The following is a 19,846-nucleotide window of genomic DNA, read 5'->3' on the forward strand; positions in this document are numbered from 1 at the left end:
CGGCGGCGCGACACGGCGAGCACGGAGGCCACAGCGGAGAAGGGAGGCCGCGGAGGATAAAGAAAGGGAAAGGAAGGGGATGCCGCTTGGGACCCACACGTGAGTGTGTGGAGGGGAGAGTTGAAGGAGCAGTTGGGATTTGCAGAATAAAAAATAGAGAGTATGTTTAAGTAAGAACTCAATATGGAGAGGAGTTTTTTAAGAGTTAAAGGGAGAGTCAAATAGAGAGCAGAGATGCTCTAAAGGAGTGAAACAAATCCGCTCTAGAGGCCAAGCAGCCAAGAATCCATTTTTTATTTTTATTTTGATGAAAAAGGAAGTCAAAGGAGCTCAAATATACGATAGGGGCAAAACATTCCGAAACATGTTTTTCACGTTAAATCCATTGCGGATCAAATTAGCCAAGTACTATACAAGTATTTCAGGGATCAAAGAGCTCTGGTGCGTAGCGTGGTGGTGCGGCAACTGCTGAGCCTTGACCCGCGGCCTGGCACGCCCGGGCCGAGCACGGCCCGCACGAGACGAGACCTGGCCGAGGCGGTGGCCGAGGCGCGTCGGTTCAACACGACGCCGACGCCCCAACCAAACTCCGACTCCTCCCTCTCCCCTCCCGTCTTCGTCGGCCGAGACGGGGGAGAAAACCAAACCCTATCTCGCAGCGGCGGAGAGGTGGGGGTTCGAGCGAGGCGGGTTGGGATCGAATTTGGGTGCAAGGGAGGGGAGGCGAGGCGGGCGTCTCGAGTTCCCGACCCCCTGCCTCCTCCTCCTGTGTACTACTCGGCAGCGCACGAGGCCGCCGGCCGGCTCCTCTCTCTCCGCCGAATCAGTGGGCGGTCCGCCGCAGCGCCGCTCGCTCCCGTTCCCCTCTCGATCGTCTCTCTGGTGGACTGGAGTGGAGTGGCGACCCCACCCGGAACGGACCCGGCCTGGATTGGATTGGATTGGATTGGTTTGGTCTCTTCCTCCCCCGTGTTTGTTGGTGCGTAACCCCTCAATTCACCCATCCATCCATCCATCCATCATGGGTCGCAGCTTTGCTTGGATGCATTTCTTCTGACGAATTGGATTGCCTTTTTCACTCTCGATCAGATCCTGAATACCTGAGGTCTCCCGGTCCGGCACCTCTTCCTCGCGCCGCGCCATGGACGAGGAGGATGACGACCAGCGCCTGCTGCACAGCCTCGGCGTCACGTCCGCGAACATCGAGGACATCGAGAAGAAAATCCTCTCGCAGGCAAGTCTGGTCTCCTCCCCCCTCACGCCATCCGTATTCGTCCTGCAGCTCACAACCAGAACCTAGCGATTCCCCACAATCTGTAATTCTGTATCATCTCATGTCGCGACCTTTATGCGAGTGTGCAGGCTCAGGCTGACCCAAAGCATGATGTGGAAGAAGTAGCAGCTGCCAATGACCACGAGAGGGGTGATGATGCCGTGCCTGAGGCTGACGTGCAGGCCAGGCTGCACCAGAAGCTGCACTCCGTGCAGCTCGAGATCGACGCTGTAGCCTCCACCATCAAGAGAGCTAAGCACGCCTCCGGGAAGCAGGTTGACAGCTCAGACAGTGGTGACACGCAAGATAAAAAGAAGCAGAAGCGTGCCGAACACACCTCGCAGGACGATCCTCATGGAGGAGCCCTCCAGCAGGCGCTTGCCGCCGAGCGCCTTAAGAGCCTTAAGAAAGCTAAAGCGCAGATTCAGAAAGAGATAACGCAGTTGGAACCCTGCCCGTCGGGCTCGGACAAACGGAAAGATAAGATGCTGGCCATGCCGGTTGAAGAGGAGCCGAGGCGTAAGAAGAAGACACTAATGCCATCTCGAGGGCCCAAGAAGATGTCGGCACCAAAACTGAAAACCATGAGCTACAATGACGACGACGACTTCGATTCTGTGCTTGATGGGGCATCTGCAGGATTTATGGAAACTGTGAGTATAAGCCATATAGGGTCTCTTTCCCTGTCTTATTTGTTGTATTTCCCTGCCTTCTAATGTTACACACTTTGCTGTAGGAAAGGGAAGAATTGATCAGAAAGGGCTTGCTGACACCCTTTCACAAGTTGAAGGGCTTTGAGAAGCGTGTTGAATTACCTGGGCCTTCTCATAGGCAAAATGATCCCTCTGATCAAGTCGGAGAAACCATGGAAGCTTCCAGGATTGCTAAGTTTGCTCAGTCGATGCAGCAGATTGCACAAAGCCGCCCAATGACAAAATTGCTTGATCCAGAATCTTTACCTAAACTGGATGCACCTACTGCTCCATTTCAAAGGCTAGGAAGACCTCTAAAACGCCCTGTTTCTCCCAGTTCCGAGGAGCAGGAAAAGAAGAGACGAAGGAATAAGACCAAGAGGCCCTTGCCTAACAAGAAATGGAGGAAAGCCAACTTATTGAAGGAATCACTTTTGGAAACTGACGGTATGCTTGAGTGTGGTTTGCAGTGCATAGCTTTTGCTTCTGTAGGCCTTGTAAACGCGTATGTATTTCTTTTTGCCTTTTGTTTGTGTAAGTTGCTATAGTGAACTTAGTCTCTCTGTATTTCTATACAGATGAGGATGATGGGGTCATTGCGGCATCAGTATCTGAGGATGAAGATCAAGCAGCAGAAGGTTTTGATGGTTTACCTCCTGTTATCCTTGAAGGTGGTTTGAGAATTCCTGGCACAATTTATGAGCAGCTATTTGACTACCAAAAAGTGGGAGTGCAGTGGCTATGGGAATTACATTGTCAAAGGGCTGGTGGAATTATTGGAGATGAAATGGGCCTAGGAAAGACTGTGCAAGTCTTAACATTTCTTGGTTCCTTGCATAACAGTGGCATGTACAAGCCCAGCATTGTCATTTGTCCTGTAACCCTTCTGCAACAGTGGCAAAGGGAGGCCAGTCGGTGGTATCCGAAGTTTAAAGTGAAGATCTTGCACGATTCTGTAAATGGTTCAAGTAAAAAGAGCAAGCCATATAATGATTCTGACAGTGAAGCCTCCTGGGATAGTGATAGTGAAGAGGTTAAACGCGCAAAGCCTGCAAAAAAGTGGGATGACTTGATTTCAAGCGTTGTTAATTCAGGATCAGGTTTGCTTTTGACTACATATGAGCAGCTAAGAATCTTAGGGGAGAAGTTGCTTGATATAGAATGGGGATATGCTGTGTTGGATGAGGGTCACCGTATAAGGAACCCAAATGCTGAGATAACACTGGTGTGCAAGCAACTGCAGACTGTGCACAGGATAATCATGACAGGTGCACCTATTCAAAATAAACTTTCTGAACTCTGGTCCCTTTTTGATTTCGTGTTCCCTGGAAAACTGGGTGTGCTGCCTGTATTTGAGACTGAGTTTTCTGTGCCAATTACTGTTGGTGGTTATGCTAATGCAACGCCATTGCAAGTGTCCACAGCTTACAGATGTGCTGTTGTCTTGCGTGATCTTATCATGCCATACCTTCTTAGGCGCATGAAAGCTGATGTCAACGCACAGCTCCCCAAGAAAACAGAGCATGTTCTTTTCTGTAGTCTGACTCCAGAGCAGCGTGCTACTTATCGTGCTTTCCTTGCTAGTTCAGAGGTGGAACAAATATTTGATGGCAATAGAAATTCACTGTATGGGATAGATGTCCTAAGGAAGATATGCAATCATCCCGATCTACTTGAGAGAGAACATGCTGCTCAGAATCCTGACTATGGGAATCCTGAAAGAAGTGGAAAGATGAAAGTGGTTGAGCAAGTTCTTAAAGTCTGGAAGGACCAAGGCCACCGTGTTCTTCTTTTCACTCAGACTCAACAAATGTTAGACATTTTGGAGAGCTTCTTGACAGCATGTGACTACCAATACCGAAGAATGGATGGACTAACACCTGCAAAACAAAGAATGGCACTAATTGATGAGTTCAATAACACAGATGAAATTTTTGTTTTCATTCTGACCACGAAAGTTGGTGGCCTGGGTACAAATTTGACTGGTGCAAACAGGATTATTATTTATGATCCCGACTGGAACCCTTCAACAGACATGCAGGTACAGTTTATTTTTACACCAATTAGCTTTTAATTGTTTTTATTCGTGTGTGTATGCATTGGCAAGACTATAAGTACGCTTATTGTATCAGACCTAAAAAAAAAGTTGCTGACATGAAAACTTGATGCCAGTGAGTGATGACATGATAGATGAATAATTTTGAATTGTTATGTGCTAAAGCATAATCTCCTGTTTATCATTTCCTTAGCTATGTGTACAAGTTCATCCTGTTATAACGTTCTCTGCAAACTTGCAGCAATATCTAATCACCACTGATTTTATTAGACTGTGTGTATGTGTAGGCCAGGGAACGTGCATGGCGTATTGGGCAAACTAGAGATGTGACAGCTTACAGACTGATCACACGTGGGACAATAGAGGAGAAAGTCTATCATCGACAGATATACAAGCATTTCCTTACTAACAAAGTATTGAAAAACCCACAGCAGAGGAGATTCTTTAAAGCCAGAGACATGAAGGATTTATTCACACTACAAGATGATGAAGGAAATGGTTTGACAGAAACATCAAATATTTTCAGCCAATTGTCTAAAGATGTGAATATTAGGGTTCCGAATGAAGGTCAACAAGACCAGGTACATATTGCTTCGACTCTGCCAAGCACCAGTGAGTCTGAACCATCTAATGGAGGGAATGGGAAAGTGGATGAGAACTCTGACCAAGCAGATGAAGAATCAAACATTTTGAAGAGTCTTTTTGATGCCCAGGGCATTCATGTAAGCAATAGTATCTCATATCTAAGGAAAATTTGAATCGGCAGCATCTCAATTTTCTGAATTAACTTTCTGTTTTTTGAACTTGCTCAGAGCGCGATCAATCATGATGCCATAATGAATGCTAATGATGACCAGAAGGTGCGCCTTGAAGCAGAAGCCTCACAGGTGGCACAAAGGGCAGCTGAAGCTTTACGTCAATCTCGGATGCTCAGAAGCCGTGACAGCTTTGCTGTTCCCACGTGGACTGGAAGATCTGGTGCTGCTGGGGCACCCTCTTCTGTTCGCAGGAAGTTTGGGTCCACAGTCAACAGCCAGTTGATCAGTTCGTCACAGCCATCAGAAACTTCAAGCAGCAGGAGCCAAAGTCTTCCAGTAGGTGCTCTAAATGGCAAGGCACTGTCTTCTGCCGAACTTTTGGCTAAGATCCGTGGAACCCGAGAGGGGGCTGCTTCAGATGCATTGGAACATCAACTCAACAGAGGATCAGGTTCCGATCACATACCAGGTCCATCAGGGAATGGCGTCCGCTCATCTAACTCTTCTAACAGAAGCATGATCGTGCAACCTGAAGTCCTGATCCGTCAGTTGTGCACCTTCATACAGCAGAATGGTGGGTCTGCCAGCTCCACGAGCATAACTGAACACTTCAAGAGCCGCATACAGTCAAAGGATATGCTTCTCTTCAAGAACCTGCTTAAGGAGATAGCAACATTGCAAAGGGGCGCAGATGGTGCCACGTGGGTGCTGAAACCTGATTACGAGTGATTGTAGCTGTAGTTTACAGGAGAAAAATTTTGGTCTAGGAGGGATTTTTTTTGGGAATCTTTATGGTGGCTCACTGATTCTTTTTGTAAGGGACAACTTAACAGGAAGAAATCTTAGGACTATAGGAGATGCCTTGTGAATACAGGAATAGGAATCTTCACGGGTAGCCACTGTGTTAGAGCAACGGTGTGTTTGTAGGAGCTGTACCCTGATGCAGCTGTCTCGAACGTTGGGTGGCACGCTGTGCTCTCTCTTCCACTCTGACCGTCAGCCTAGCCTGGTGGTGATTTTTGCACTAGTTTCTAGCATCTGAAAGGGTTCATCAATCACTCGATTTTGCACCTTGGATCGCAGCTGCTGGAGTTGTGTCGGTTTAACGTATGTTTATAGATCGTTTACTGAATCTTCTGAAGCTGAAAAACAGCATCTTCAGTTTCTACAGACAGGCACAGCTGGGCGCTGGCACAACCCAAGAGACATGCACATTTACACACATGACAGGTCCTTGGCCTTGCTTGGCTGCTGTTATTCTGTACGTGCGTACGCTAGCTTCCCTTGTACCTCGTAAGCATCGTCTGCTACCCATACGTGCATAGCAGCATGGACCCATCGCCTCGACGGCGAGATCAGTTCATGTTGCGGATAGATGGACGACGGGATCAGGCGTGCGCCAGCTCCCTGGAGACGCCGGCCTGGTACGGCGCCTCGCAGAACTCGCCGCCGAGGTCGTCGCACGCCTCGCCGGGGAACACCCTGCAGCAGTAGCCCAGCCGGAATCAGCAACCGAGCAATCCAGTTTCAGCAACTAGTCACTAGTGTCGTTGGTCGAGCTTGCTCACGTTTTCGGCTCGTCGTAGGACAGGTAGTCCCTCTCCACCTCCTCCATCCTGCTCGCGGCCGCCTCCAGCGCCGCGGCGCCGGCGAGCTTAGCCTCCGGGTACATCTGCGCGCTGCAGGTGTCGCCGCCGAGCAGGTCGCAGGCCTCCATCGGGAACACCCTGCAGCAGCATACAACGTCATATACCTAGCAACCAAAGCAAGAGAGCGAGAACTCAACACCGCGTGATCGCCATGGTCGAGCCATGGCTTGCACACTTACGAGAAGCTCGAGCTGTAGTCGACCTCGGCGGTCTCCGCCGCGACGGCGGCGGCCACGGCGCGGACGCTCCTCCTTGTGGCCGGGACACGAGCGACCGCCGTGCTCCTCGCCGCCGTCGGCCTGCCCTTCACGGGCGCCGCGGCCGAGAACCCGACGGCTGTAGCGGCGGCCTGCATCTTCTTCTAGACCTGAACTTTCTTGTGTGATCAAGTGCTCTAGTGTGAAGTGGCGGCTTGGTTCAGTATGATCTGGAGAGGCTTATCTATCCTGTGTGGAGCTTCCAAGCTTGCGTGAGGCTCCCTTATATACTGCAGGGCCACTGGGTGGTCCCTGGTTTGGATAAGATTCTGGTATGTGGTATCCCCCAATTGGCGACCTGAATTGTTCTTGGAGCGAAGGGGGACCCACTCCCCAAATGCCAGATCTTTTGAACCCTTTTGTACCCTTGTAAAGATATTTCTACCTTTGATCCTGATAGTGTTATATCCTCAATTGTTGCAAAAAGGAAAAGTGACACAAGAAAAGGATGCTGCAAGAAGAGAACCTGTTGCAGATATTTTTCACTCCTCTTCGTTTTGTTTACAGCTCTATCGGTGCCTGGTGATGTGTACTTCCAAACAAGCTCAATTCAACTGACCGTTAATAGATGAAAATTCCAGAATGAAAGAAAAAGCACCAGGGATAGGGGGTGATTAATCTGTTGCGGTTACACAACATTAAAGAGACACGATTATATATAATTGTTACCTTAACAAGGAAACAGGAAAGGGCAGCAGCTACAGCAAGCATAATAAACTGAAGCATTACCATGACGAAAAAAAAAAGCATACATCAGACTGTTCAGACTCAGACACAGACCACAGAGTTTTCACACCAAATTAAGATCAAGGTACAACACCATTTCTAACTGCGAAGTGATGCTCGAGGCACCGCTGGTAATCCTAGTTCATCCTCCTGCACCAAATCAGATAAGAAGAAAACAACCATTAACACCAGCTCAACCAAGCAAACTTCTAGCTGAAAAAGTGGTCCATGTAAAACTTTTTTTTTTTGGCAATCAACCACTAAGCAATCCGTAAACCATTGCCTACCCTACCAGGTAGCAAATTCTAGAAGGCAAATGCATGAAACATTCAAAACGTAATTTGGTAAAACATATTGTCTGCTTCACCTAACCCACTACTGCATCAGGTCAAAGATATTTTCAATTCCATGGTGGTCCATTTCATTCCCAAGGGGGGAAACATCAGAACTACATTAATTTAAGAATGTTGTGCAAACAAATCACCTGCTGTCCACCTGCTGGGACTGCTGCAGGGCGAGTTGGTGCAGCAGGTAAGTTGAGGTCGGCATCAAAATCAGGTTCAGGTTGAAGGTACGACGGAACTGCAGCTGACTCGAACTCCATATCAGACTCCAAAGCATCCAGCTCTGCAATGCCCGAAGAAAAAGTTAGTAAGGACAGGAAACTGAGAATTATCTCCACAAAGCAGGCAATAAACATCACCTGCTACATGGCAAGGAAGAAAAATTAGGATATCTAGGGTATTAATATATTTGATCATTTGGAGTTTTAGACAACTAGCAAGTAACCATACTGCTATGTGATGTGCCAAAAACCATGGAATGCTGGAAGCCTTAAAATACAGGTAGAGATGTCATATAGCAAAGATGAAATTACAGCTTCCATACCCCCCATCAGTTCTTCCTCATCAACGTCATCAGGGATGTTGTAGCTTCTACCAAGAGTTTCTTGTATCTCATTGCTCACGTCCATCAGATCCGTCATTTCATCTTGCATATTCTAAGAAATTGCAAGAAAGAGCAAGTACAATGCAAATTACTGAAAGAAGAGAAGGGTGGGTAAGCATCAAGTAAATCAGCAAATATTGAAGGCATTCCATCAAGCATTTCCCACAATCTGGGTGATGTTGCAGGCTTGGAAAAACTGCACTTTATTGTATAGATACTAATAAATCACCTAGAAAGCTCCTAAAGATAAGGGTGATGATTCCAGGATACAGGCTACATAAGGTTATAAAACATCAATAATGATATGCTCTGCCTTTGATCAAAAGATTTGAACAGAAATCTAGAACTCTCTCCTTTTTTTGTATTCATGGGTACTGGTAGGACTTTTGATCTTAAAATAGCCAAATTCATAAGATTGGTTCTTTCAAATCGTTCTACCCAGGTCCTGACCAACAGTGCTCATACAGTCTTTCAGGAAACTCTTGATAGTGATTCAGTCCAGGTGTGAAGCAAAGAAATAGATATCACAAAATCTCAAAGTGCTAGGAGCAAGAGAATGTCTGCGAGACATACATCAATGTCCTCAATCTTGACCGTTTTCATCATTCCCTTGAGCTCCTTGTTCGCCGCCTTCATCGCATTCATCTGAGAAAATAAAAGGAAGCCACTCAATAAAACTGATCACTGTAAGCAAGAATGAACTTAGCAGAGAAAAGATTTGAGGACATTACAGTCTGCTGTGCGTCCTTGAGGCCATCGGCAGCGAAGGCAACTTGGTCGAGATTGTAGGTTTGGTTGTACAACATGTTGCGTTGCTCCTCATACCTCGAGGCAAATGGGAGCAATCTCAAATTAGTAATCGGATAATAGCTGCCTGCTGCTACTATTTCCGGTGAAATTGCAACTAGCATGCTAATATCAAGTAGGGAACCGTAAACCAGCAACAGGCAAGTAACAAAAGTGAAAGTGATTGTGGCGGAAGCTGAAGGGCCCGAAATGGGGAGACAGGGAGCAGAGAACGAACATGCGCTTGTGCTTGAGGAGCCGGATGGCGCGCGCCTTGATGGCTTCCTGGGACGGGCCGGGGCGGGTCTTGCGGATCTGGTCCTTGTACCTGGCCAGCTCCTCGTCCAGCTTCTTGATCTTCTCGTCCACCGTCTCGCCCCGCTTGTTTATCTGCCGGATCGAACGATTCGTCGCGCGTCGGAGACCGGATCATGAGACGAGGGTCAGATTAGGGTCGCCATTGCCCACGAACCAATGCAGTTACTGCTACGAGAGAGGGAAGGGGGGCAACAGGAGCAGGGATAGCAAGCAGCTACAGATTGTTAGAGGGCAGTGACCGACTCGCTCGGTTGCGTCCTGTATGGATGGGGGCGGCCCCTTGTCCTTCTTGGCGCCGAAGATCTTCTTCATCGCCGCTCCGCTCCGGTTGGCTGCCGGCGCCGCCGCAGGGGTCAGGGCGCGTGCGGAGCGGGGTCGGTTTTCGAAAACGAGATGTTGACAGGGGGCTACCAGTCAAAGCAAGATTTCAGCTGTTTTTGCTGGCTTCCCGTTGGTAGTGGGCTCACCATTCGGTCCAGCATTTCAAATTGGGCCGAACCGGTCCGGAGCAACCCATTTATGGACTTCGTTGGCAAATCCCACTAGCCGAAGTCTGCAGGTCCTAAATTTAGACCAAAATAACATAACATGGTATCCTAAAAAAGAAAAAAAAAAGGGACTAAAATGACATGTAAGGAACACTGGGTACTTCCATTTGTTTTAGCAACCATTGAATAGATATTCCAGCACCCCTTCCCCAACATCGGAATTGCATAATGATGGAGCTCCAAGATCAGTAGTTCGAAGTAGTAGTGATGGGAGAATTTTATCAAGATTACATAGTCGACAATTCCAAATATAAGGTTTTATAGTTCACAAAAGTCTGACAGTTTATGAATTTTCTATGCACCCTCATGCGCCTGCGGGCTGGGGCACGCATCATCTGAGATTCTGAGTTCTGGGCTCCTGGGTGCATGAGCGTGGTCTTGCCCACGGCGCGTCGAGAGCAGCTCCAGCGTGTGTGGTCTTGCCCATAGAGAGCAACGGTGCTGCACAGCGCCCGGGCGAATAGTTCTGCACAGTGCCGAACAGTGTCCGTCCTCACGTCCGGCCGCTTCCTAACTTCATGGGATCTCGGTCCCCTGACACCCAGTCTGAAAAATCTGCGATGCCGGCCAAAACAATATTCCTGGATGAGCAAGCTTTACCATTAGGATCAGTTGAGTTGAGCTCTGCCTGGCATGCAAGCCCGCTGCATAGTCGGACAGAGACGGAGCCCTGGGGCCTGGGGTGGGGGTGGGGGGGGGGGGGGGGATCGAGCAACACGAGACCGAGCCGAATCCATGACGAACCGACGCCGGCACGAAGCGGCCACGCATTCCCTCCCTCGTGTCGTCTTCTTGCTCCCTCCGCATCCCCGAATTAACTGACCAGGGGGCCGTTGGTAGGTGGGCGACCCACCGGTCGCCGTCTCGGCTCGCAGCACAGCAGCACAAAGCCCCGCCACATTAATGGCGAGCCGGCGACGGCGAGCGCTCCTCCGATCCCGATCGTCCTCTCTGCTAGCAGGCACGCCCCCGCGCCGCCACCTCGTCGCCCCAGCCCAACGGCGGCAAGCAAGCGCGCTCCCACCAGGCGGCCCATGCCCTGCCGTTACCCGTTTCCATACCCATACGGGCCACGGCGTCGCGCGTGCGCGCCCACCGGTCTCCTTGTGACGGCGAACCCTATCGATCGTCCCACCGCCACATGCGCTGCTCTCTACTAGCTAGGGCTCTGGCACTGCAGCACGAACGCGCGCCAACGCACAGGTCGACCGATCGAGCAGGAAGCAAAGCTACCAGCAGGAAGGTCACTGTGCTGTCCCCTGCCCCCGTTCATTAACTTCGCCGCCGTGATCGGAGACCGCCCGATCCCACGGCCGATCCGATCCGTCTTGCGTGCCGGTACAGGCCAGTGCTGCTAGCTAAAAGAAGAAGAAGAGGAACAAGCCAAGCTACGCTCCCACTACTGAGCTAGTGGAGCTTCACACTCCACATACTACCAGTCTACCACTAGCTTCTGTATTTACAGGTGTTGGCAAGTGGGGGGAAGTGGCGGCTCCTTTCTCCTAGGCTAGTCGTAGAGTGTTGGCACTTGTGGTGGTTGCGACCTTGCGATCGTCATCAGCCGTCGAGATCATGCGGTCGCGACCGGGACTGTGGGAGGCCGTGGCCTCGCCGGCGCTCGCCGTACGTGGCGGGGCAACCGATTCGGCGGCGGCGGCTCAGCTCGTTAGGACTTGCCGAACGATTAGTTTAGCGCTCGTCGCCCGTCCGCCACTCTGCTCGTGATCGCCCACCCACCCACCCTGTCCACTCGCGCGGCGCCTGGCGGCTGGCCCCTCCGGACCGCCTGCCTTTTGCGGCTGCCGTCTCGGTGGTTGGAGCACGCGCACTGCTCCGGGTGGCCGGGCCTGGGCGCGGCTTGGCCTGGCCTTGCCGCGCCGCGCTGCGCATCCGGCGCGTTCAACCACCTCCGGGTTCAGGTGTGCTGGCTTGTCTTCTTCTCCGGTTGGGAAAGAAGTTTCAGAGATCCGCCGGGCAGCCTACCCTGCTGCTCTGCTCTGGAAAATTCACTCACCCGTTCACCTGTACGGCCTCTCTCCAGTCTCCAACTCTCCACCACCGCTTCAGCAGACTCCACTGTTCATGGAGCCTGAGATATTTTAGTTACTGCAGCGTGCAGCTGGTGCCCTGAGGGGTCCCCGTCGTCGTCGTCGTCGTCCGCCCCGCTTGGTCCCTGTCGCGCTTAATGCCGCCATTAACTCGCTGCTGGCTGCTGCAGATGAGGCAGCTCAGCCGTGGCGCCGGGTTCCGCTATTAAATGCGCGCGTGTCTGCGCGCATCCCTGCAGCCAGGACTGCCACCAAGTGCCCATGCTCTGCTTGGCTACTTCAGCTCCCGGTGAGCGGTGACGCCGCCGCGCGATTGGTCCTGCGAGGCTGCTGCTGATCGATCAGACGATCAGGACTCTCGGATGGCTCCGGCGTCCGCGATGGAGCTGGAAGCGCCGCCACCGGTAGCGGCGGCGGCGGCCAAGGAGATCAAGTCGCCGGAGGTGCTGTCGTCGCTGCAGCGCAAGAAGCTGGGCGCGCACTTCCTCGAGAGCGACGAGCGCCGCTTCTCCGGCGCCGCCAGGACGCCCCTCGGCGGCGGGTACGAGCCGCCGCCGCCGCCGCCCTCCGTGGCCGGCACGACGCCGGTCAACATCCGCGGCGAGCCCATCGCGGACCTGTCGCGGACCGGCGGGTGGGTGGCCGCCTTCTTCATCTTCGGCAACGAGATGGCGGAGCGCATGGCCTACTTTGGCCTCTCCGTCAACATGGTCGTCTTCATGTTCAAGGTCATGCACCGCCCCTTCACCAGCTCCGCCAACGCCGTCAACAACTTCCTCGGCATCTCCCAGGCCTCCTCCGTGCTGGGGGGCTTCCTCGCCGACGCCTACCTCGGCCGCTACTGGACCATCGCCATCTTCACCACCATGTACCTGCTCGGCCTCATCGCGCTCACCGTCAGCGCCAGCGTGCCGGCGCTCGTGCCCTCCCAGGAGGGCTGCGACAAGCTCGCCATGCTGCTGGGCGCTTGCGCGCCCGCCGAGCCCTGGCAGATGGCCTACCTCCAGACGGCGCTCTACGTCACGGCGTTCGGCGCCGCCGGGATCCGGCCATGCGTCTCCTCCTTCGGCGCCGACCAGTTCGACGAGCGGAGCCCCGGGTACAAGCGCCGCCTCGACCGCTTCTTCAACCTCTTCTACCTCGCCGTCACGCTCGGCGCCATCGCGGCCTTCACGGCGGTCGTGTACATCCAGATGCACCGCGGCTGGGCCGCGGCGTTCGGCACGCTGGCGCTCGCCATGGGCACCTCCAACGCGCTCTTCTTCGTGGGCACGCCACTGTACCGCCACCGCGTGCCGGGGGGCAGCCCGCTGACGCGGGTGGCGCAGGTGCTCGTCGCCGCCTTCAGGAAGCGGAACGCGGCCTTCGACAGCGGCGACTTCGTCGGCCTCTACGAGGTCGCCGGCGCCAAGTCCGCCATCCGGGGCAGCGCCAAGATCGACCACACCGACGACTTCAGGTACGCAATCCACGTGACTCCCAGCCCGTCCGATGCCGAAGCAGAATTCAGTCGCTGATCGTGCACCGTCTGTCTCCGCTCCACCAGGTGGCTCGACAAGGCGGCGCTGCAGCTGGAGGGCGACCTCGCCGGCGGGGAGGAGGAGGCGGACCCGTGGCGGCTGTGCACAGTGACGCAGGTGGAGGAGGTGAAGATCCTGCTGCGGCTGCTGCCGGTGCCGGCGTGCACGGTGATGCTGAGCGTGGTGCTCACCGAGTTCCTCACCCTGTCGGTGCAGCAGGCGTACACGCTCAACACCCGCGTGGCGGCGCTGCACCTCCCGGTGACGTGCATGCCGGTGTTCCCCTGCCTGGCTATCTTCCTCATCCTCGCGCTCTACTACCAGACCTTCGCCCCGCTGGCGCGCCGCCTCACGGGCCACCCGCACGGCGCCTCCCAGCTCCAGCGCGTCGGCCTGGGTCTCTTCTTCTCCATCCTCTCCGTCGCCTGGGCGGGGCTCTTCGAGCGCTACCGCCGCGGCTACGCCGTCCGGCACGGCTACCTCGGCCTCTTCCTCTCGCCGATGCCGGACCTCAGCGCCTACTGGCTGCTCATCCAGTACTGCCTCATCGGCGTCGCCGAGGTGTTCTGCCTCGTCGCGCTCCTCGAGTTCCTCTACCAGGAGGCGCCCGACGCGATGCGCAGCGTCGGCTCCGCGTACGCCGCCGTCGCCGGTGGCCTCGGGTGCTTCCTGGCGTCGGCGCTCAACACCGCCGTCGATGCCGCGACGAGGGACGACAGGGCCGGCCGGCCGTCGTGGCTGGCGCAGAACATCAACGTCGGCAGGTTCGACTACCTCTACTGGCTGCTCGCCGTGCTCAGCACCATCAACCTGCTCGTCTTCGTCTACGTCGCCAAGCGGTACAAGTACAGGGCCAGGACCGACGCGCAGGCCACAGTTGTGAATAGGCAGTAGCTATTGGCGCGAGAAGGATTTGAATTTGGATGTGGATTTTGCTTCACTGGATTTGCTGTACCAACGCATTACCAGGAATACCATAACATTGGCCATTTTTGCAAAGACCAGTACTTCAAAAAAGAAAGAAACTGATTTGCTAATGCTCCAATTCCCTGTCCCTGAAAAAGTGTCCACTGTAATGTTAGGCTAGCAACCAAACATGGCCTTAATTTCGGCGGCGCACCTGTGGCGCTCTAGGTGAAATTCCGATCTTCATAAACAAGTGCAAGTTGCGTGAGTTCCATGTGTTCGCGCTCTCCAGTGGACGCACTGCCTCCAACCTCCAATACCATGGCGCTCTTTGCTGTGTTCCTGCTTAATCCCTGAAGAAATTTCAGATCTCCAATTCTATATGGCAGCCGCGGTAACTGAAACAGACCAGCTGGGAGCTTGGGCCTCCAACTGGAGACACAATCATGTAGTCACGGCATTCTTGATATCATTCAGTAGCAGCTCAGGAACGTTTGCTGGTATTAGCACACCATCTTGGTGGAATCTGCACGCTTGGAAGTATGAAAACATCAGGGTTTAAATTCAAATGACTTCAGATTAACAACAGAACACTATGTGGGCACAAATGGTATTAACTTTTGCAGTTGTAACCAATGTGTTTGCTTAGAGTAGTCGTCAGTTCTGTTACCTGTTCGTTCAAAAAACAGTTCTCTTATCTTATATTTAGCTGCTGTTTAAGCTTAAGAACATACGAATACATAGTAATATAGTCAAGGAATCACTTGTAAATAATGACTATAATATTACGACTATCGGATCTCACTCAAAGAGTACTGCATATTCCAATTCTTTTGACACAATCAGCATTTCGATGGCAATGCTACTCTAGTATTAGCTGTGGATAGCCAACTATATATTGAACTAGATGTTCAGTCGTCAGTACACAATATGCATGTGGCGTGCTACCAGTTCATAGTCATTTGATCTTCCTTAAGCATATGGAGTGATATAGGTTCGTAGTCATTTGATCTTCCTTAAATATATCTCGAGAATATGTGTCTGGGAGAAATATAATAATTGTTCAGCACAAAAGAATGTGTACGAGAGAATTCATAATCTCACCTCATCAATGGTGCAAAAATTTGGTGACACACAGATAACTGGATGATAGTACGAAGAACCACCATCGTCCTGCTTCCTGTTCATCAATCATTCCGTAATTGCTTCAGCTTACTGCTCATCGGTCATTTTCCAATTGCTTCAGTTTTGCTGCAACCTGCCTCATTGATGGCCGAACAGCTACAGACTCTGAAGTGCATGATAAAGCAATCTTTAGCATTTCAGTTAATCTATCCTTTCGTGCTGCATCCAGTAGTCCTCGAGAGAAGAATTCGCTGGTATTGTCTTCCTGCATCAGCATCCGTCCCCACGATACAATCGTAAAGCCATCGCCAAACTGTGAGAACGAGGGATCCAAAGACCTCTTGCCTGACATCAACTCCAGGAGAACAACCCCAAAACTGTAAACATCAGCCTTGTCAGAGACTCTGCAGGTGGTTGCGTACTCTGGTGCGACATACCCAAAGGTACCGGCAACATCTGTTGTGGCATGCGTTTGTGTAACTTCTATCAGTCTCGCCAAGCCAAAATCTGACAAGTATGCATTAAGGTCCTCATCAAGGAGGATGTTGCTCGGTTTGATGTCTCGATGAATTATCCGGGGCGTGCAGGAGAAGTGAAGGAAAGCCAATGCTTGTGCAACATCCACAGCTATCTTGTGAACCTCAGTCCAGGACACATTTCTGCTCCCCATTTCATGTATGAAAGTCTCGAGGTTCCCACCAGAGAGATAGTTGTAGATGAGGAAAGTGTCTGATTCTCCGAGATGGTACCCAATAAGTGTAACAAGATTTCTATGCCGGATTCTTCCAAGAGTTCTGATTTCTGCATCAAATTGCTGGAGACCTTGGAAACGCCCCATGGCTAGCCTCTTCACTGCTACAAGAAAACCAGGAACCAATTCAGCCTTGTAGGTGGCACCAAAGCCACCCGATCCAATCAAGTTCTGAATGCTGAAATTGCTTGTTGCTCGGATAAGGTTTTCGTAAGTAAGCTCAGGAGGTGCATCAGTGAAAGTCACAACCACTTTTGTCCTTAGATTTGAAATCTTTGCCCGTTTCCTTCTTTCACACACAAAGAAGAGAAGGATCACAAGAAGAAAAGATATTACAGCAGCTGAAGCTGCAACCAGAATCACAATAAGAGACTTAAATCTAGCCCCCCATTTTTTAACCCCTTTTGAGGAACTGACTGCTTCAGTTGGTGGTAGAGATGCATTTGTTCCCAAACATTGGTGCAGTAGGGGATTGCCGATGAAGAAACCACAATCAGCAGGGTGCCTAAGATTAGGAATGTCGCCTGATAGGTTGTTGAATGAGACATCAAGAACTGTGAGTTGAGCTAGTTCACTGAAACTGGGAGGGATGGTTCCTGAGAGCCTATTGTGGTCAAGCCTCAATACTTGAAGGTGTGAAGCGTCAGTTAAATGCAATGGTATGCTGCCTGTTAGGGAATTCCTTGATAAATCCAGAACCTCAAGAGCAGCCAAATCACCAAACTGCCCTGGAATCTGACCTGTCAAATTGTTACCACTCAAGACCAACCTCCTAAGAAAATGCAGACCACCAACATCTGCAGGTATTGACCCACTGAAGTTATTATAACCAGCATCAAAATTGTGAATAGAGATACAGCTTGAGAGCATGTCAAGACTTCCTGACAACTGATTACTACTCAAATTGATGGCAACGCCTGTTGCAACCTTGCAGAATCCAAAAAATCTGGCAGAAAGAGTGGTGTTGAACATATTGCCATTAAGCCACAAACCATAAGAGTAGTTTCTATCTAGACTCACGGTAATAGAAGGCAACGCCCCACCAAAGCCATTATTGCTGAAGTCATGGAGAGTGACATTAGCAATGCTCGCCAACTCGGAACCAAAAGGGTTTCCAATCAGCACATTACCAACCAATTCATCATAGTACTGCATTACAATATCGTCACCAATCAAACGGCTTGAGCATTGGCTCTCGGTGGATGAAAGAAGCGGACCTGACAGAGAATTTCCACTGACATTGAGGTAAGTCAGACATCCAATTGCCAATTCTGCCGCCATTGAGCCCTCCAATCTGTTAAAGCTCAGATCAAGAAATGTCAAGTCCTGACACTCTCCGAGCCAAGGGGGCATGGTACCAGCAACGTAGTTCTGGCCCAGGTTCACTGCACGAAGACGGCAGGTACCATTCCTGGACAATGGCAACCGGCCATCAAGGTTGGCCCTAGGCGCCCAGAGAACCTCCAGCGCAGGAATTGTCAGCACTTCAGTCGGCAGCCCCCCAACGAAGGCATTGAACTCCGGCTGCTCCCCAGGCGACGCCGTGAGATTGGTGAGCACGAGCACCGCGAGCTCCCTGCAGTTGGCAAGCTCCGCGGGGATCCTGTCGGTGAGGCTGTTGCGTGAGACGTCCAGAACGCGGAGCGCGCCCAGGCGGCCGAGCTCTCGCGGGATGGCGCCCTCCAGGACGTTGCGGGAGAGGTCGAGGACGCGGAGGGAGCGGCATTGCGCAATCTCCGCGGGGATTTGGCCGACGAGGAAGTTGCCGGTGAGGCGGAGGTGGGTGAGCGCGGCGCAGGGGGGCGACGAGGAGTTGGCGAGCGGAGGCGGGATTTCGAGGGCCCCCGAGAGGCTGTTGAACCTGAGGTCGAGGTAGCGGAGCGTGGCGGGCGCGAGGAAGGCGTCGGGGACGGGGCCCGAGAAGTTGTTGGCGGCGAGGTCGAGGCGGCGGAGGCGCGGGGGCAGGGGCAGGGCGGCGGGCAGCGCGCCCGAGAGGGAGGCGGCGGGGAGGTCGATGGCCGCGACCGCGAGGGAGGAAGGGTGGCAGGTGACGCCGCGCCAGCGGCAATAGCTGGTGGCGGAGGCGGCGGACCAGGCGGAGAGGGCGCCGCCGGGGTCGTGGGCGACAGCGGCCTTGAGCGCGAGGAGGGCGGCGAGGTCGGCGGCCGAAGAGGAGGCGAGCGGGATCGGTAGGACTAGTAGCAGGAGGAGGAGGTGGAGGGGTGGGGGTGGGAGTGGGGCCGCCATGGCGGCGGCCGGGCGGCGGCGGCGGCGGCGGGAGCAGCGGGGTGAGGAGTGGAGTGGATGGAGAGAAGACGGTGAAGGCAAGCGTGCCGTGCCGTGGATTTGAAAATTTCTCCCTTTTTTTTATTTCTTTCCCCCTTCTTTTGTGTGTTCGGTTCGTCCTTTTTGACCGTGGACCATGGTTTAGTACCGGCCCAGTTTAAAAATGCTTCTAACCATACCTTTCAAAAAAAATGCTTCTAACCATGGGTTTAGTATTTCGAAAAAAGAGCATCTAACCTTCAAGTTTAAAATTTGTCTAGGTACAACTCCAAAAATGATGCAAATTAAACACAACTTTGGAGTGATTTTTTGTCCAAGTAGCTTAGGGCCTGTTCGGATCCAATGAAAAAAAAAAAGAGAAAGTGCAAAACTTTTGCTCTTTTGCACTTTTTTTTGCACTTTTGGACCCAAACACCCCAAAGTGCAAAAGAGTAAATGCTACCGTAATTTTGCTAATTATGGATTAATTAGGCTTAATAGATTCGTCTCGTCATTTAGTCCTCATCTATGTAATTAGTTTTTTAATTAAACTATATTTAATACTTCTAATTAGCGTCCAAACATCTGATGTGACAGGATCAAAAAATTTATCATTTGCCCTTTTGCCATTTGCCCTTGGATCCGAGCAGCACCTTAGACATGACTCAACTCAATTTTGTGATCCAGGTGGTTATTCATCAACTAAAATTGAAATGACCGGGGGTGGGGGGCGCTGTCAAGAGCAGCGGAGATCGGGTGGGAGTCGGTAGGCTTTGGAATCTGCGGCCAGGAGCACGTGACCTGACCCGACCGTTGTCGCTTCCATGGGACGGGGGGCCAGGTCAGTCCAACACGGCTGCTGCACCGCGCTCTCGGCAGGTCCATCCTCCTCTCGTCCATTCCCATTCGCTGCTCCGCCATGATAAACAGTGTTCATCCGGAGTAAACAATCTGGACCAGGAATCCTGATGGTCAGGTGACACTCGAGCCGCCTCGTCGCGCGAGGAATCCACCTCTGTTTCAACTCTTAACCTTGGAATGCGTCGTCAGTTCATCACCCCTATTTTATCGCAAAAACAGGGGTGCAGTCAATCAAAAGGTTGGGAAAGGAGAAAAAAAGGTACGATGCGGCAGTTGCAAAAGGGAAAGCGCGAACAGTACTGTATTTATAAGGGTGAGTGTACATGCACTGAGTGGTTTTGCGCTCACAATATATTTCG

General features: G+C 52.0%; 5 protein-coding genes across 5 annotated transcripts; 2 read left to right on the forward strand and 3 right to left on the reverse strand.

Annotated features, from left to right (window-relative positions):
• The first annotated feature begins 456 nt into the window (after positions 1 to 456).
• Positions 457 to 5,837, forward strand: LOC112891993 (DNA excision repair protein CSB). The gene is made up of 7 exons (XM_025959028.1): positions 457 to 979; positions 1,090 to 1,234; positions 1,363 to 1,926; positions 2,010 to 2,412; positions 2,544 to 4,006; positions 4,309 to 4,743; positions 4,834 to 5,837. The coding sequence occupies exons 2-7, from the start codon at positions 1,142 to 1,144 to the stop codon at positions 5,506 to 5,508; spliced, it is 3,633 nt and encodes a 1,210-aa protein (XP_025814813.1). The 5' UTR covers positions 457 to 979; positions 1,090 to 1,141; the 3' UTR covers positions 5,509 to 5,837.
• A 34-nt stretch (positions 5,838 to 5,871) lies between these two features.
• LOC112891995 (light-regulated protein, chloroplastic) lies at positions 5,872 to 6,888 on the reverse strand. The gene is made up of 3 exons (XM_025959030.1): positions 6,608 to 6,888; positions 6,348 to 6,506; positions 5,872 to 6,261 (listed from the first exon to the last, which is right to left on the reverse strand). Exons 1-3 carry the CDS (start codon positions 6,781 to 6,783, stop codon positions 6,168 to 6,170), a joined length of 429 nt encoding a protein of 142 aa, XP_025814815.1. The 5' UTR covers positions 6,784 to 6,888; the 3' UTR covers positions 5,872 to 6,167.
• A 411-nt stretch (positions 6,889 to 7,299) lies between these two features.
• On the reverse strand, positions 7,300 to 9,855 carry LOC112891994 (vacuolar protein sorting-associated protein 60.1-like). Its single transcript, XM_025959029.1, has 7 exons — positions 9,707 to 9,855; positions 9,384 to 9,535; positions 9,091 to 9,184; positions 8,933 to 9,004; positions 8,300 to 8,411; positions 7,896 to 8,038; positions 7,300 to 7,561 (listed from the first exon to the last, which is right to left on the reverse strand). The coding sequence occupies exons 1-7, from the start codon at positions 9,773 to 9,775 to the stop codon at positions 7,511 to 7,513; spliced, it is 693 nt and encodes a 230-aa protein (XP_025814814.1). The 5' UTR covers positions 9,776 to 9,855; the 3' UTR covers positions 7,300 to 7,510.
• A 1,913-nt stretch (positions 9,856 to 11,768) lies between these two features.
• Positions 11,769 to 14,624, forward strand: LOC112894632 (protein NRT1/ PTR FAMILY 6.1). Its single transcript, XM_025962397.1, has 2 exons — positions 11,769 to 13,518; positions 13,606 to 14,624. The coding sequence occupies exons 1-2, from the start codon at positions 12,422 to 12,424 to the stop codon at positions 14,471 to 14,473; spliced, it is 1,965 nt and encodes a 654-aa protein (XP_025818182.1). The 5' UTR covers positions 11,769 to 12,421; the 3' UTR covers positions 14,474 to 14,624.
• On the reverse strand, positions 14,525 to 18,618 carry LOC112894631 (LRR receptor-like serine/threonine-protein kinase RPK2). The gene is made up of 2 exons (XM_025962396.1): positions 15,590 to 18,618; positions 14,525 to 15,011 (listed from the first exon to the last, which is right to left on the reverse strand). Exon 1 carries the CDS (start codon positions 18,606 to 18,608, stop codon positions 15,705 to 15,707), a length of 2,904 nt encoding a protein of 967 aa, XP_025818181.1. The 5' UTR covers positions 18,609 to 18,618; the 3' UTR covers positions 14,525 to 15,011; positions 15,590 to 15,704.
• Between the last annotated feature and the right edge of the window lie 1,228 nt (positions 18,619 to 19,846).

The sequence above is a fragment of the Panicum hallii genome, chromosome 5 (assembly GCF_002211085.1).
Source record: "Panicum hallii strain FIL2 chromosome 5, PHallii_v3.1, whole genome shotgun sequence".
Lineage (NCBI taxonomy): Eukaryota > Viridiplantae > Streptophyta > Magnoliopsida > Poales > Poaceae > Panicum > Panicum hallii.